We start from the raw sequence: 14,944 nt of genomic DNA on the forward strand, positions 1-14,944 counted from the left end.
AGCAGTAACCTCTAATTGTGTTACAATCAAGCTGCCAATTTTTTTGGCAAGATTTAAGCATTTCATTCATTCAACTAATATATCTCTATAAAGAAGAATGCCTCAGGACTCAAAACTTTGGCTGTGTATTTAGAGAGCTTATTAGGAAAGAAATCATTTGTCTGGAGAAAGCCATCAAAATGTGTCTTCTACTTTGTGCAAAAAAATGAGAAATGCCTTTTGTTGTCTGGGTAACCACACGCCTCTGCAATCTCTTAAACACGACATATTGCATTAGTGCCTCTAGTTCATTGGTCTTTCTGTCTAGAGTGGGAGCCAAAGAGGCAAATTAGAGTTTCATATTCTCTTCATGCTTCCAATCTGATGTGTTTGGTTGTTTTTCAATCTCTTTTGAGACAAATGGCGTAACCATCCTGTTTTTGTTATTCATTTCAGTCTCCAATCTAGGCCAAGAACCTCAGTTTACTTTTCCTGTGTTTTCCCACTTTTTGTGTTTACCTGATTGATTTTGAACTTCTCCATAAGACCCACCAGCAATTTGCCCTCCACCTTTCAACCAGCATTCATTCAATATGAGGTTCCCTTTTAGATGACTAACATAATCCTCCCTATTGGGCTTCCCTGATAGTTCAGTTGGTAAAGAATCTGCCTGCAATGCAGGAGACCCCAGTTCAATTCCTGGGTCAGGAAGATCCCCTGGAGAAGGACTCCAGTATTCTTTGATTTTCCTTGTGGCTCAGTTGGTAAAGAATCCATCCACCTGCAATGTGGGAGACTTGGGTTCAATCTCTGGGTTGGGAGGATCCCCTGAAGAAGGGAAAGGCTATCCACTCTAGCACTCTGGCCTGGAGAATTCCATGGACTGTATAATCCATGGGGTCGCAAAGAGTCTGACACAACTGAGCGACTTTCACTTTCACTTTAAATGCAATCCTGGTCAAGCCATGAGCAATAGAAAGGGATTATTTCTTCCTTTCTTTTTTTTTTTTTTTTTGGATTATTTATTTCTATAGAACTCACTATAAAGATGATTTCCTAATTTGGCCACGGTTTCCCTAACAATAAGACCATCTTATTTCTGTCTTCTTGTTCATCTTTTGTTCAGTCTTGCTCTTTTCAGTGTTGAGAATCACTGAGCATTCAGTATGTTATGAGTCATTAAGGATGAATACCTAGTAACATCTTCACCTGGTTGCCATAATTCCCTGAGAATCATCTTGTCACTGATGATTCATGACTTTAGGTTGAATTTATTGGGTGTGACCATCCTTTACTCCATATTCTAACTACCTTAGTTGATATGGGAATGACATTAGAGATTCCTTGATCAAGGAACCAGAGAATAACTATATGTATTTAAATGGCTCTATAACTCATCAGTATCTCTTGTGCTCAGCATTTAAAAGTAACATTTATTCTAGTAATGTGACCTAAATTCTATATATCCTCTTAGAATTCACCATTAATAGAATTTTCTCCAGCCAGCTTTTCTGAAAAGTATCACAAAATCAGACTTCTGAATGTTCCATGATCATTAGGAATTTGAGATTTTAACTGTTAGCAGAAGAGGAATATAAATATAGAATGGAAAGATAACCAGCTCTTTTTTGAGCATGAGTGAAACAAAATGAAAATATTAAATTTAAAAAGAGGTACTTTGCATAAAATATGTCCTATTTAGCAAGGATACCACTAGGACAGAAAAATCATATAGTATACTAACATTTTATAAAGGCAAATTTGAGCTTCCCTGTTGGCTCAGTCAATAAAGAATCTGCCTGCAATGCAGGAGACTCAGGTTCTATCCCTGGGTTGGGAAGATCCGCTGGAGAAGGAAATGAGAAGCCACTCCAGTATTTGTGCCTGGGAAATCTCATGGACAGAGGATCCTCATGGTCTATAATCCATGGAGTCTCAAGAGTAGGACACAACTTAGCAACTAAACCAGCAACCACCACCAAAGGCAAAATAGGGTATTCTTCTATGTTCGTGCTGTACAAGTACATGGTAAAAGATTGCTCCAGTGGTATTAAAAAAGATAAATATGCTCCAAGAGGCTTCATACAGTTCATAATGGTTATTTTCTCCTATTGTCTCTCATGTTTATAAATTTAAGATTTACATTGACATGTCCATACCATTTGTTGATAAATTTACTTTTAAATACTGCCAAATCAGAAGCAGCAATTACATTTAAGTTAAATGATACTGAAACACTTGAAAATTATTTTGTGGTTTGGCTAGGATAAATCTTTATATTTTACCCGTTTATAAATATTATTTGTATGGAGTGTTTAGATAATGTTGTATTTCAGAGTACTTTTCATTTAACTTTAGGTAGCTATGAGATATCACTGGGTAGATGGGTAGTATTTAAAATTAGAGTAGAGAAATAAGGTACTGTAATATTTCAAAAGTTTAGTTTTTAAGTCAATCAGTTAAAAGACTAATAATAAAGGCCATTAGAAATTTCTAAAGGTTCTGTGTTTAATTTGAGCCATATTTTCCTTCCTTATGATCTCAGTAATCACAAAGCAGATGGCAACTTGCAATTTTTATTTCTTGGCATCTCATGTACTTTTTGAGAAGTTCAGTCTGTTTGTTTTTAACCCAAGCACAATTTAACAAAATGTGTTCACTAGTAAAACACAGAAAAAACAGTCATCTGTTAAAAACCCACATTTCCACTTGTTACCAGGTCTTAACGATGCTTTTACACATTGATGACATGTCTAGTTATAATCACCTTCAAATAATTGTTTCTAGTCTTGATATAATACCCCTGAGAATTCCTTCTCACTTTTGGCTATGCACAATAAACCTGAGCATGTCAAATTAATTATTACACTAGCTTCAGCTCAAAGTGATCAAGTTAATTGAAGGGCACACAGCATACGTTATTTTCCTTGCTGTCTATTCCCAATGAACTCTTTTACCTTTGTCTCACAATAATTCAGTAATATAGTATTACACAGAAAATCCAAGCTAGCAGATTTAATATAAATGACAGAGTTTGTAACTTTCCTCGAAAGACGTTTTAATATAGCATCTCTCTAAATGTGCCTATTTGTATTAACATTCTTTTTTGATTTTAAATCAAATTATATATGGTAAGGATGCAGAGCAACTGTAACTTTATTAAATTGCTGAAAAGAGTGCATATTGGTAGAGATGCTTTGAAAGAAAATTCTAACCCTATCTATTCAAGCAAACATATGTATACCTTAAGCTTCAATAGTTCTATTTCTTATTAAATATTCAATAAAATGAGAGTTCATGTCCACCAAAAGATACATACAGGAATATTCATCATTTGTATTGTAATGGCCTAAAATTATTAACAAACAAAATATATATTACCAGTAAAATGGTAAACAAATTGATATTATTCATGAAATTAAATATTATCCAGAAATAAAAACAATTAAACTGACATACACAACAGTATGGATACATGGACATGATGTTGAATCAAAATCAGGCATTGAAGAGTACGATGATATTTATGTGGATTTGTTTAAACTGATCTATGACATTAGACATTATTATTATGCTTATTCTAAGAGAAATACTAACTGGTAGACATCATAAATGAACCTTCTACAGTTCTGGAAATATTGTAACAGGGTGGTAGTTAAACAGGGGCAGTTCAGTTTAGTTCATTCAGTCCCACAGTCGTGTCCGACTCTTTGAGACCCCATGAATCACAGCATGCCAGGCTTCCCTGTCCATCACCAACTCCTGGAGTTCACCCAAACCCACGTCCATCGAGTCGGTGATGCCATCCAGCCATCTCATCCTCTGTCTTCCCTTCTCCTCCTGCCCCCAATCCCTCCCAGCATCAGAGTCTTTTCCAATGAGTCAACTCTTCGCATGAGGTGGCCAAAGTATTGGAGTTTCAGCTTTAGCACCATTCCTTCCAAAGAAATCCCAGGGCTGATCTCCTTCAGAATGGACTGGTTGGATCTCCTTGCAATCCCAGGGATTCTCAAGAGTTTTCTCCAACACCACAGTTCAAAAGCATCAATTCTTCGGCACTCAGCCTTCTTCACAGTCCAACTCTCACATCCATACATGACCACAGGAAAAACCATAGCCTTGACTAGACGGACCTTGGTTGGCAAAGTAATGTATCTGCTTTTGAATATGCTATCTAGGTTTGTCATAACTTTCCTTCCAAGGAGTAAGCGTCTTTTAATTTCATGGCTGCAATTCACCATCTGCAGTGATTTTGGAGCCCAAAAAGTAAAGTCTGACACTGTTTCCCCATCTATTTCCCATGAAGTGATGGGACTGGATGCCATGATCTTCGTTTTCTGAATGTTGAGCTTTAAGCCAACTTTTTCACTCTCCTCTTTCACTTTCATCAAGAGGCTTTTTAGTTCCTCTTCACTTTCTGCCATAAGGGTGGTATCATAAACAGGGGCAGTGATAGGTAAAATTCCAATGAACTATATACTTAGGACTTGTGAAATTATATACCTATTAAAAGTAAGAATAAAATATGTTTAAAAATCTATATTATAATTAATACCTGATCATATTTGATTCCCAAATAATCTCAATATATAGATATAGAAAACTCCACCAATTTGCTTTTGCAAATACTGTGGTTTGTTGTTTTGTTTTCTTTTAGTGTCCTGAATTTAGAAGGCCCAGGGACATTGCAGTTGACTGGGTTGCTGGAAATATTTATTGGACCGACCATTCTCGAATGCACTGGTTCAGTTATTACACTACTCACTGGACCAGTTTGAGGTACTCTATCAACGTAGGGCAGCTGAGTGGCCCCAACTGTACCAGACTCTTAACAAATATGGCTGGAGAACCCTATGCCATTGCTGTAAATCCTAAAAGAGGGTAGGTTAATAACATGGTTATTGATGTTTCTTGATATGACTATCCATTTTTAGAGATTGTCCCACCTGTTTTCTATAGTGTTGTTTTTGGATAAGTGTTCAACATAGAGTCACAAGACTTGTGAAAATCCCTCTACTCCTTCTGTAAAAAAGAATGTTCTTTTCATACCAAATGGTGGTGAAAAATTTGTGTTTTTCTCTGAACAGTTGTATAAATGTACTTTATACATTTAGTGTCTGTATATGTTGTATATACATTCAGATTAATGAAACTGATGTGAAAAGTGTAACCACTATTGTTAATCTAAAACTAATTTTTTGAGATGTTATATATAATGTTTAACCATTTTAAGTGTAGAGTATTAGTGATTTTGGCTATTTCTGGTAATAAAAAATGAAAGCATATGTATAAACAGACTTTAAAAATGTAATACAAATATGTCCTTTATTTTACTTGATTTGTTTTTATTTTTTATTATTTTATTTTTCATTTATGAGCAGTGGCCAAAAAGAAATAGGGAAATGTTAAATAAAATTCCTAATCATCCATAAAGTGGACCATTAGATCCTGAGTAAAAAGAAGCAATTGTTTACTTAATAGAATTAAGCAGTGTGGTATCTTCTAAGTTAGAAAATTATTTCTGTTTGAGGAAATAGTTACTTTATCGTAAAAGAAAACATACTGTTGTATAAACCATAGTAAAATGAATTCTGTCACAATAAGAAGATGGTTTCAAGTGTTAGGATATTCTTCTTCTAAAGAAATTTTCAAAATTGAGCTTTGGGAATCAAGTGAACTACATTTTATCCTGTTAAACAGTAACTCTAAAATTTTAGTAGGAAATATGGGCTTCCCTTGTAGCTCAGTTGGTAAAGAATCTGCCTGCAATGCAGGAAACCTGGGATTGATTCCTGGATCAGTAAGATCCCCTGGGGAAGGAAATGGCACCCACCTCAGTATTCTTGCCTGGAGAATGCCATGGATAGAGGAGCCTGGTGGTCTACAGTTCATGGGATTGCAAAAAATCAGACACAACTGAGAGACTAACACTAGTGTGAGTGAGTGAGTGAAAGTCGCTCAGTCGTATCCGATGCTTTGCAACCCCGTAGACTATACAGTCCATGGAATTCTCCAGGCCAGAATACTGGAGTGGGTAGCCTTTCCCTTCTCCAGGAAGTTTCCCAACCCAGGGATTGAACCCAGGTCTCCTGCATTGTAGGGGGATTCTTTACCAGCTGAGCTATCAGGGACTAGTGCATGACTATTTAAAACCTTGATTCCACAGCCCTCTCTTGGAGGTCTTTACTCTGCATATTTAGAGTTAGTCCCTTTATCAGGGACTCTAAGGTGATTCAAATGCACAGGATCTTTTCAGATCTTGTTTGGGGCTATGCCAGCATTGTCACCAGGCTAATCAACTTGACCTATCTCTTCAGGATGATGTACTGGACTGTTGTTGGGGACCACTCCCACATAGAAGAGGCGGCCATGGATGGTACACTGAGAAGAATTTTAGTACAAAAGAATTTACAGAGACCTACAGGTATGACATGTATCCCATACTGTCTAAAATATGAAATAGCAGGGTGAGACAAATTAAGAGAGTAGCATTGACATCTATACATTACCGTGTGTAAAATAGATAACTAGTGGGAAGCTGCTGCACAGCACAGGGAGCTCAGCTCGGTGTTCTGTGATGACCGAGAGTGGTGGGATGGGAGAGGTGGAAGGAGTGATCAAGAAGGAGAGAATATGTGTGTATATATATATATATAGCTGATTCATGTTGTTGTACAGCAGAAAGTAACAAAACATTGTAAAGCAATTATACTCCAATAATATAAAATGACATGAAATACTAAGCTAAATATTACAATGTTGCCATGCTTTCTGGTTCCATTTGGCAATGTAGTCATTTTTGAAAGCAGACAAAATAATTTATAGCATGACTTTATAAAAGTCATTAACATTGCCTGTCATAGTTTTCCAACTTGAAACTCAGGTTCTTATCATACTTTTGGTGATATTATGGGGATGTTATTTGAAAATTACCTAAGTTATAAGGCTATCAGGACTTCACCTGCATGAAATTTTGACAGTTTATAGCACTGTATTAGGATGTTTTTACAGCTATATGTTAATGATATTGGGAGAGATGGTAAACTGCTAGAGGATGAGAGACTAAATGGACAGAGAGATGGTAATATGCACATAATTTTTGTGAAAGAGAGGTATGAAAGACATTCACAGCTTCTTTCAATCTAGCTTAAATCTCCTTTCCAGCACGTCATCTAAATCACCAGTCCACACTCTGTACTTCCCAGACTGCTTCAGAACTCAGCTTTTTTTTTTTTGTATTCCTATTCTTTCTCCCACGCCTTTTTCCTCTCACATCCCTCTTGTACAGTACCCTTCCAACTTCTATGAACTTAGCTGAATCTTACCAATCATTTTTGCTCTTTTTTTTCTAATTTTTTTGGCCTCATGGCATATGGAAGCTTGGTTCCCCGCTGTGCTGTGCTCAGTCACTAAATTGCATGAGGCTCTTTGTGATTCCATGGACTGTCGCACACCAGACTTCTCTGCCCATGGAATTTTCCTGGCAAGAATACTGGAGTGGGTTGCCATTTCCTTCTCCAGAGGATCTTCCCCAACCAGGGATCAAGCCTGCGTCTCTTATGTCTCCTGCATTGGCAGGCTGATTCTTTACCACTGAGCCACCTGGGAAGCGCCTTAGTTCCCCAACCAGGGATCAAACCCACAGCCCCTGCATTGTAAGCACCAAATTTTAACCACCAGACCACCAGGGAAGTCCCTGAATTTTATCAGTCTTGTAAGGTCTAAATTTAGTCCTTCCTCAATAAAACATTTTCACAATGTAGAAGCCTCAGAGATTTTTGCTCCCTTCCCACTCACCCACTACATCTGCATCAGAAGGACAGCATACATTTTCTATAGCACATGTTATTTAACAGTGAGGCTTTGCAGTCCCTTTCACAGTAGAAACTTTATATTTGGTGTGTGTATATGTATATATTTACTTTCAATGTACCTACTGCCTTTTCCTCCAAATAGATTGTTTTTACCCATACAGAAGGTAGGAACGCTTGGGATTGAGTTAATTTATATAGATGTGTCTCTTGTCAGTGATTTAACAAACACTAATTAAAGACTCACCTGGTGGCAGAAATTGTTCCAAATGCTGAAGAAATAGTTCCTGCCCTTGTTGAGAGAATTCCGATTCTCGTGAAACTGACCTTCCTATATAGGATAGAACATGTAGGATACATCAGGTCAGATGTATGTAAAAAAAAAATATAGGGAAAAAAAAACATGAGGGATGCCTAGTTTGAGAGAGTACTATTTTAGTTATGATTATCAGAGACGTCATCTCTAGAAAGGTGATATATGAGAAGATAACTGAATAAAGATAGAGAGCAAGCTATGTGATTATGTGAGGAAAGAGCTGTCCAAGCAGAAAGAGTGTAAGTCATGAGTTAGGAATGAATCTAGCATGTGAGGAAAACAGCAGTGATGTTAGGACAGTGGGCCCTCCATATCCATGGTGGGTTGAATTTGCTGAAGCTGCTGATTCCGAGGGCTGAGTGTAATATGCCATTTTATGTAAAAGACTTGAGCATCAGTGGGTTCTGGTACCCACAGAGGATCCTATAACCAATGTCCTGTGGATACCATGGGATGATTGTATGCCTTGAAGCATATGAGCAACTGGAGACTGAGCATATAAGCTTATCCTCATGTGCTCATATTCTCATGAGCGTGTGCTCCACATGAGCATATGGAGAACAGGATAAGTGGGAATGACAAGCTGACCAGAGGCAGATCATCTAGGACCTGAAACACTCTGATAAGGATTAGATTCTGTTCTGGCTTTAAGGGGGGACATTTGAGGATATTGAGGAAAGTGGCATAATCTGTTCAAACACAATTTTAAAGAACTTTTTTACTTTTGACTAATTTTAGACTTATATAAAATTCAGACAGTTGATTAAAAAAAAAATGTCTGATTTAACATCTTACATAGTCATAGTAAAGGCTTCCCTAATAGTTCACTTGGTAAAGAATCCACCTGCAATGCAGGAGACCCCAGTTTGATTTCTGGATCGGGAAGATTCGTTAGAGAAGGGATAGGCTACCCACTCCACAGTATTCTTGGGTTTCCCTTGTGGTTTAGCTGGTAAAGAATCTGCCTGCAATGAGGGAGACCTGGGTTTGATCCCTGGGTTGGGAAGATCTCCTGGAGAAGGGAAAGGCTACCCACTCCAGTATTCTGGCCTGAAGACTGTATAGTCCATGGGGTCAGACATGATTGAGTGACTTTCACTTACTTTCACTTTCATAATCATAGTATGAGTGAGTGAGTGAGTGAAGTCGCTCAGTCATGTCCGACTCTTTGCGACCCCCTGGACTATAGCCTACCAGGCTCCTCTGTACGTGGGATTCTCCAGGCAAGGATACTGAAGTGGGTTGCCATTTCCTTCTCCAGGAAGTCATAGTTATAGTATACATGACATTATTTTCATTTTAAAGTATGACTCAGGAAGCAATGTACAGAATTGCCAGTCTGAGATCCTTAGGAGGGAGCCTGAGACAGGGGTTCTTGGGAAGTTTGTTTATGAAGGGAATGCTATTCCCTGGTTATCATGTGTTGCAGTTGTAGACATGGCCAACCTAAATCAATGAGATGGAGGTGTGTGTGTGTGTGTGTGTATGTGTGTTTGTACTCAGTCGTTCTGCTCTTTGCAGCCACATGGAGTGTAGCACACCATGCTCCTCTATCCATGAAATTTTTCTGGCAAAAATACTAGAGTGGAGTGCCATTTCCTAATCCAGGGAATCTTCCTGACCCAGGAATCGAACCCATGTCTCTTGCATCTCCTGCATTGGTAGGCAGATTTTTTTTATAACTAGCACCACCTCAGAAATCCTCAGATGAAGCTATCTCAGATTATTGGAAGTTTTAGTTCTGGAGCTCAAAGCAGAACTAGACACTTGGTTTGGGGAATTAGCAACAGAAAGTTGATAACTGAAACTTGCTGGAGTTGTTAAGAGGGATGCTGCTGCTGCTGCTGCTAAGTCACTTCAGTTGTGTCCGACTCTGTGCGACCCCATAGACGGCAGCCCATCAGGCTCCCCCATCCCTGGGATTCTCCAGGCAAGAACACTGGAGTGGGTTGCCATTGCCTTCTCCAATGCATGAAAGTGAAAAGTGAAAGTGAAGTCGCTCAGTCTCGTCTGACTGTGAAACAAAGAAGATTCCTAGTGCAGAAAGGGCAGAAATGTATGAGATGGTTATGTTTAGAAGAGTTAAGGTCAAAAGTGCAGACAACAGAGGTGTTTGAGCAATAGGAGCAAAGCAACAGAATTCAGTGTCACAGTAGTTGACAGAAAAGTTTCAAAAGGAAGATAATATACCCAATTGGACATAGCATAGTGCCTTACACATAATAAATACAGAGTAGTAGAAAGAGTCTTAGCCTTGAATTTAATTGGCTTGTGTTAAAATTGAGCAACCTGTATAAACTTTGAGCACTGAAGTCCTCACTTGTAAATTGCATATGACAATATTTACCTTATGGATAATTGATATAATTCATTTAAATCAGATATTAAAACCAATGTAAATTAATTGGTATAATTTCTTGAATATCTAAGAGGCTAAGAATAACTATAGGAATAATAAACCATGTATTAATACTAAAACCTTACATTTGTATCTTATATAAGATATAAGATATATCCACCATAACTCACTCCTCCAGGGGATCTTCCAACCCAGGGATTGAACTCAGGTCTCCCACATTGCAGGTGGATTCTTTACTGTTTGAGCCACCAGGGAAGCCCATAACTCCTGAATATTAATTAAAAAAAAATTTTATCCATGTTTATATATATCATTTAGTATACTTTGTTGACTAGTATTCTCATTTTATATGTTCAAATTCTAAAAGATTTTTAAAAATTCCATATGCTACATGTAAAATCTATTGCTGTATCTATTGAGCACTTGCTTATTGAATTTCCTAGTATTGGAAATGCTAGTCTTGTATTATTAGGGAGGATTTTATTCCATCAAGGAGAAATATCTCTGACTATTATCTTTTCATCTGTCTTAAATTTATAGTGATTAATAACTCTTCAGTAATGCAAGCCAAATGTTACTGATATACAAATAAATAAAAAATAATATCAGAATATTTTTAGGAAATAATAGATAATTTAGATTTCATAAATAACATAATGCTAGAAAGTAACAAGGGAAAGTTGGTGATCATTCGGTATATATATACACACATACACATATATATACACATTATATTAATATGCTAGAGAAAATGTGCACTTATCCAAATATATTTTATAAGATTTCCTTCCATACAAGTACATTAATTGCTTATGGTTCCTTAGAAACATCATAGGTTTATGTATACCTATATTATCTCTTTTCTTGGTGTATGTTTGTAAATATTTGCCCTGACTCCAAAGTTATGAAACTGAAATCAGTAACTATAATAATACCTCTTTTTCTCTCCAAGTGTAATGTCTTATTATTTACATCTAGGGTTAACAGAAAACGCGATTTTTCCTTTACACAGACATGAAGACTATGTGCACTAGGATACAGTGCATTTGGTTACGCTCTGTACTCAATAGAGTGTAAGTGATACTAGTATCATGAACAGCAGTAGGAGTAGAAATAAACGTCTCTATCCCTTTAACTCCTGTGCATTTAAAGATTAGAATTGTACTATCTGATTGTATAGGCACACCACCCAGGTAGCCCTGTGTTTATTCACCACCAGCACTGCCATTGCTTACTTTCCAAAATCAAAAGAATACCTCAATTCTCTGGGCGTCGAAAGCACTGCTTATCTCCATACTTGGTTCTCAATCACCTATTGCTTTAATGATATATAATTGATATGATATATGTCTTTGCTGTATCAGTCAGTTAAGTTCAGTTGCTCAGTCGTGTCCAATTCTTTGCAATCCCATGGACCGCAGCATACCAGGCTTCTCTGTCCATCACCCACTCCAGGAGCTTGCTCTAAATCATGTCCATTGAGTTGCTGATGCCATCCAACCATCTCATCCCCTCTTGTCCCCTTCTCCTCCCACCTTCAATCTTTCCCAGCATCAGGGTCTTTTCTAATGAGTCAGTTGTTTGAATCAAGTGGCCAGAGTATTGGAGTTTCAGCTTCAGCATCAGTCCGTCCAATGAATATTCAGGACTGACTTCCTTTAGGATTGACTGGTTGGATCTCTTTGCAGTCCAAGGGATTCTCAAAAGTCTTTTCAAGCACCACAGTTCAAAAGCATCAAATCTTTGGTGCTCAACTTTCTTTATAGTCCAAATCTCACATCCATACATGACTACTGGAAAAACCATAGCTTTGACTAGATGGACCTTTGTTGGCAAAGTAAAATCTCTGCTTTTTTACATGCTGTCTAGGTTGGTCATAGCTTTTCCAAGGAGCAAGTGTCTTTTAATTTCATGGCTGAAGTTCCCATCCACAGTGATTTTGGGGCCTCAAAAAATAAAGTCTCTCATTGTTTCCATCGTTTCCCCATCTATTTGTCATGAAGTGATGGGACTGGATGTCATGAAGTGATGGGACTGGATGCCATGATCTTCGTTTTCTGAATGTTGAGTTTTAAGCCAACTTTTTCACTCTCCTCTTTCACTTTCATCAGGAGGCTCTTTTGTTCTTCTTCACTTTCTGCCATAAGGGTGATGTCATCTGCATATCTGAGGTTATGATATTTCTCCCAGCAATCTTGATTCCAGCTTGTGCTTCATCGGGCCCAGCATTTCACATGAGCATATAAGTTAAATAAGCAGGGTGACAGTATATAGCCTTGACGTACTCTGTTCCCAATTTGGAACCAGTCTTTTGTTTCATGTCCAGTTTTAACTGTTGCTTCTTGACCTGTGTGCAGATTTCAGAAGGCAGATCAGGTGGTCGGGTATTTCCATCTCTTGAAGAATTTTCCACAATTTGTTGTGATCCACACAGTCAAAGGCTTTGGTGTAGTCAATAAATCAGAAGTAGATGTTTTTCTGGAACTCTTTTGCTTTTTTGATGATCCAACGGATGCTGGCAATTTGATCTCTGGTTCCTCTGACTTTTCTAAATCCAGCTTGAACATCTGGAAGCTCACGGTTCACGTACTGTTGAAACCTGGGTTGGAGAATTTTGAGTATTAATTTGCTAGTGTGTGAGATGAGTGCAATTGAGTGGTAGTTTGAACATTCTTTGGCATTGCCTTTCTTTGGGACTGGAGTAAAAACTGACCTTTTTCAGTCTTGTGGCCACTGCTGAGTTTGCCAAATTTGCTGGCATATTAAGTGCAGCACTTTCACAGCATCATCTTTTAAGATTTGAAATAGCTCAGTTGGAATTCCATCACCTCCACTAGCTTTGTAGTGATGCTTTCTAAGACCTGCTTGACTTCACATTCCAGGATGTCTGGCTCTAGGTGAGTAATCACACCATTGTGGTTTTCTAGAGGTAAGCCATGAAGGTCTTTTTAGTTTAGTTGTATTCTTGCCACCTCTTCTCAATATCTTCTGCTTCTGTTAGGTCCATAAAATTTCTGTCCTTTTTTGTGTCCATCTTTGCATGACAAGTTCCCTTTGTATCTCTAATTTTCTTGAAGAAATCTCTAGTCTTTCCCATGCTAATATTTTCCTCTATTTCTTTGCATTGATCACTGAGGAATGCTTTCTTATCTCTCCTTGCTATTCTTTGGAACTCTGCATTCAAATGGGTATATCTATCTTTTTTCTCCTTTGCCCTTCACCTCTCTTCTTTTTTTCAGATATTTGTAAGGCCTCCTCAGACAACCATTCTGCCTTTTTGCATTTCTTTTTCTTGGGGATGATCTTGATCACCGCCTCCTGTACAATGTCAGGAAGCCCCATCTGTAGTTCTTCAGGCATTCTGCCTATCAAATCTAATCCCTTGAATCTATTCCTCACTTCCACTCTACAATTGTAAGGGATTTGCTTTAGGTCATACCTGAATGGTCTAGTGGTTTTCCCCAATTTCTTTACTTTCAGTCTGAATTTGGCAATAAGAAGTTCATGATCTAAGCCACAGTCAGCTCCTGGTCTTGTCTTTGCTGACTGTATAGAGCTTCTCCATCTTTGGCTGGAAAGAATATGATCAATCTGATTTGGTTTTGACCATCTGGTGATGTCCATGTGTAGAGTCTTTTCTTGTGTTGTTGGAAAAGGGTGTTTGTTATAACCAGTGCATTCTCTTGGCAAAACTCTGTTAGCCTTTGACCTGTTTTGTTTTATACCCCAAGGTTAAATTTGCCTGTTACTCCAGGTAGCTCTTGACTTCCTACTTTTGCATTCCTCCTATAAAGACGAGGACAACTTTTTTGGGTATTATTTCTAGAAGGTCTTGTAGGCCTTCATAGAACCGTTCAACTTCAGCTTCTTCAGCATTACTGGTCGGGGAATAGACTTGGATTATTGTGATATTGAATGGTTTGCCTTGGAAATGAACAGAGATCATTCTGTCATTTTTGAGATCGCATGCAAGTACTGCATTTTTGACTTTTATTGAGTAGGATGGCTACTTTATTTCTTCTAAGGGATTCTTGCCCACAGTAGTAGATATAGTGTTCATCTGAGTTACATTCACCAATTCCAGTCCATTTTAGTTCATTGATTCCTAAAACGATGTCGATGTTCACTCTTGCCATCTTCTGTTTGATTACTTCCAATTTGCCTTGATTCGTAGACCTAACATTCCAGGTTCCTATGCAATATTGCTCTTTATAGCATCAGGCTTTACTTCCATCACCCATCACATCCACAACTGTATGTTGTTTGTGCTTTGGCTCCGTCTCTTCATTTTTTCTGGAGCTATTTCTCCATTCTTCTCAAGTAGCATATTGGGCACCTACTGACATGGGGAGTTCCTCTTTCAGTGTCATTCCTTTTTTCATTTTCGTACTGTTCATGGGATTCTCAAGGCAAGAATACTGAAGTGGTTTGCCATTCCCTTCTCCAGTGGACCATGTTTTGTCAGGACTATCCACCAAG

General features: G+C 37.9%; 1 protein-coding gene across 3 annotated transcripts in view; it reads left to right on the forward strand.

Moving 5' to 3' along the window:
• Positions 1 to 14,944, forward strand: part of LRP1B (LDL receptor related protein 1B) — a 2,173,551-nt gene that overhangs the window by 2,031,318 nt on the left and 127,289 nt on the right. For all 3 annotated transcript variants that reach the window (XM_027561670.1, XM_027561656.1, XM_027561663.1), the window contains 2 exons: positions 4,637 to 4,860; positions 6,297 to 6,403. In XM_027561670.1, coding sequence (XP_027417471.1) covers positions 4,637 to 4,860; positions 6,297 to 6,403 — 331 coding nt within the window. The remainder of the gene's footprint in view (positions 1 to 4,636; positions 4,861 to 6,296; positions 6,404 to 14,944) is intronic.

This window comes from Bos indicus x Bos taurus, chromosome 2 (genome assembly GCF_003369695.1).
Source record: "Bos indicus x Bos taurus breed Angus x Brahman F1 hybrid chromosome 2, Bos_hybrid_MaternalHap_v2.0, whole genome shotgun sequence".
NCBI lineage: Eukaryota > Metazoa > Chordata > Mammalia > Artiodactyla > Bovidae > Bos > Bos indicus x Bos taurus.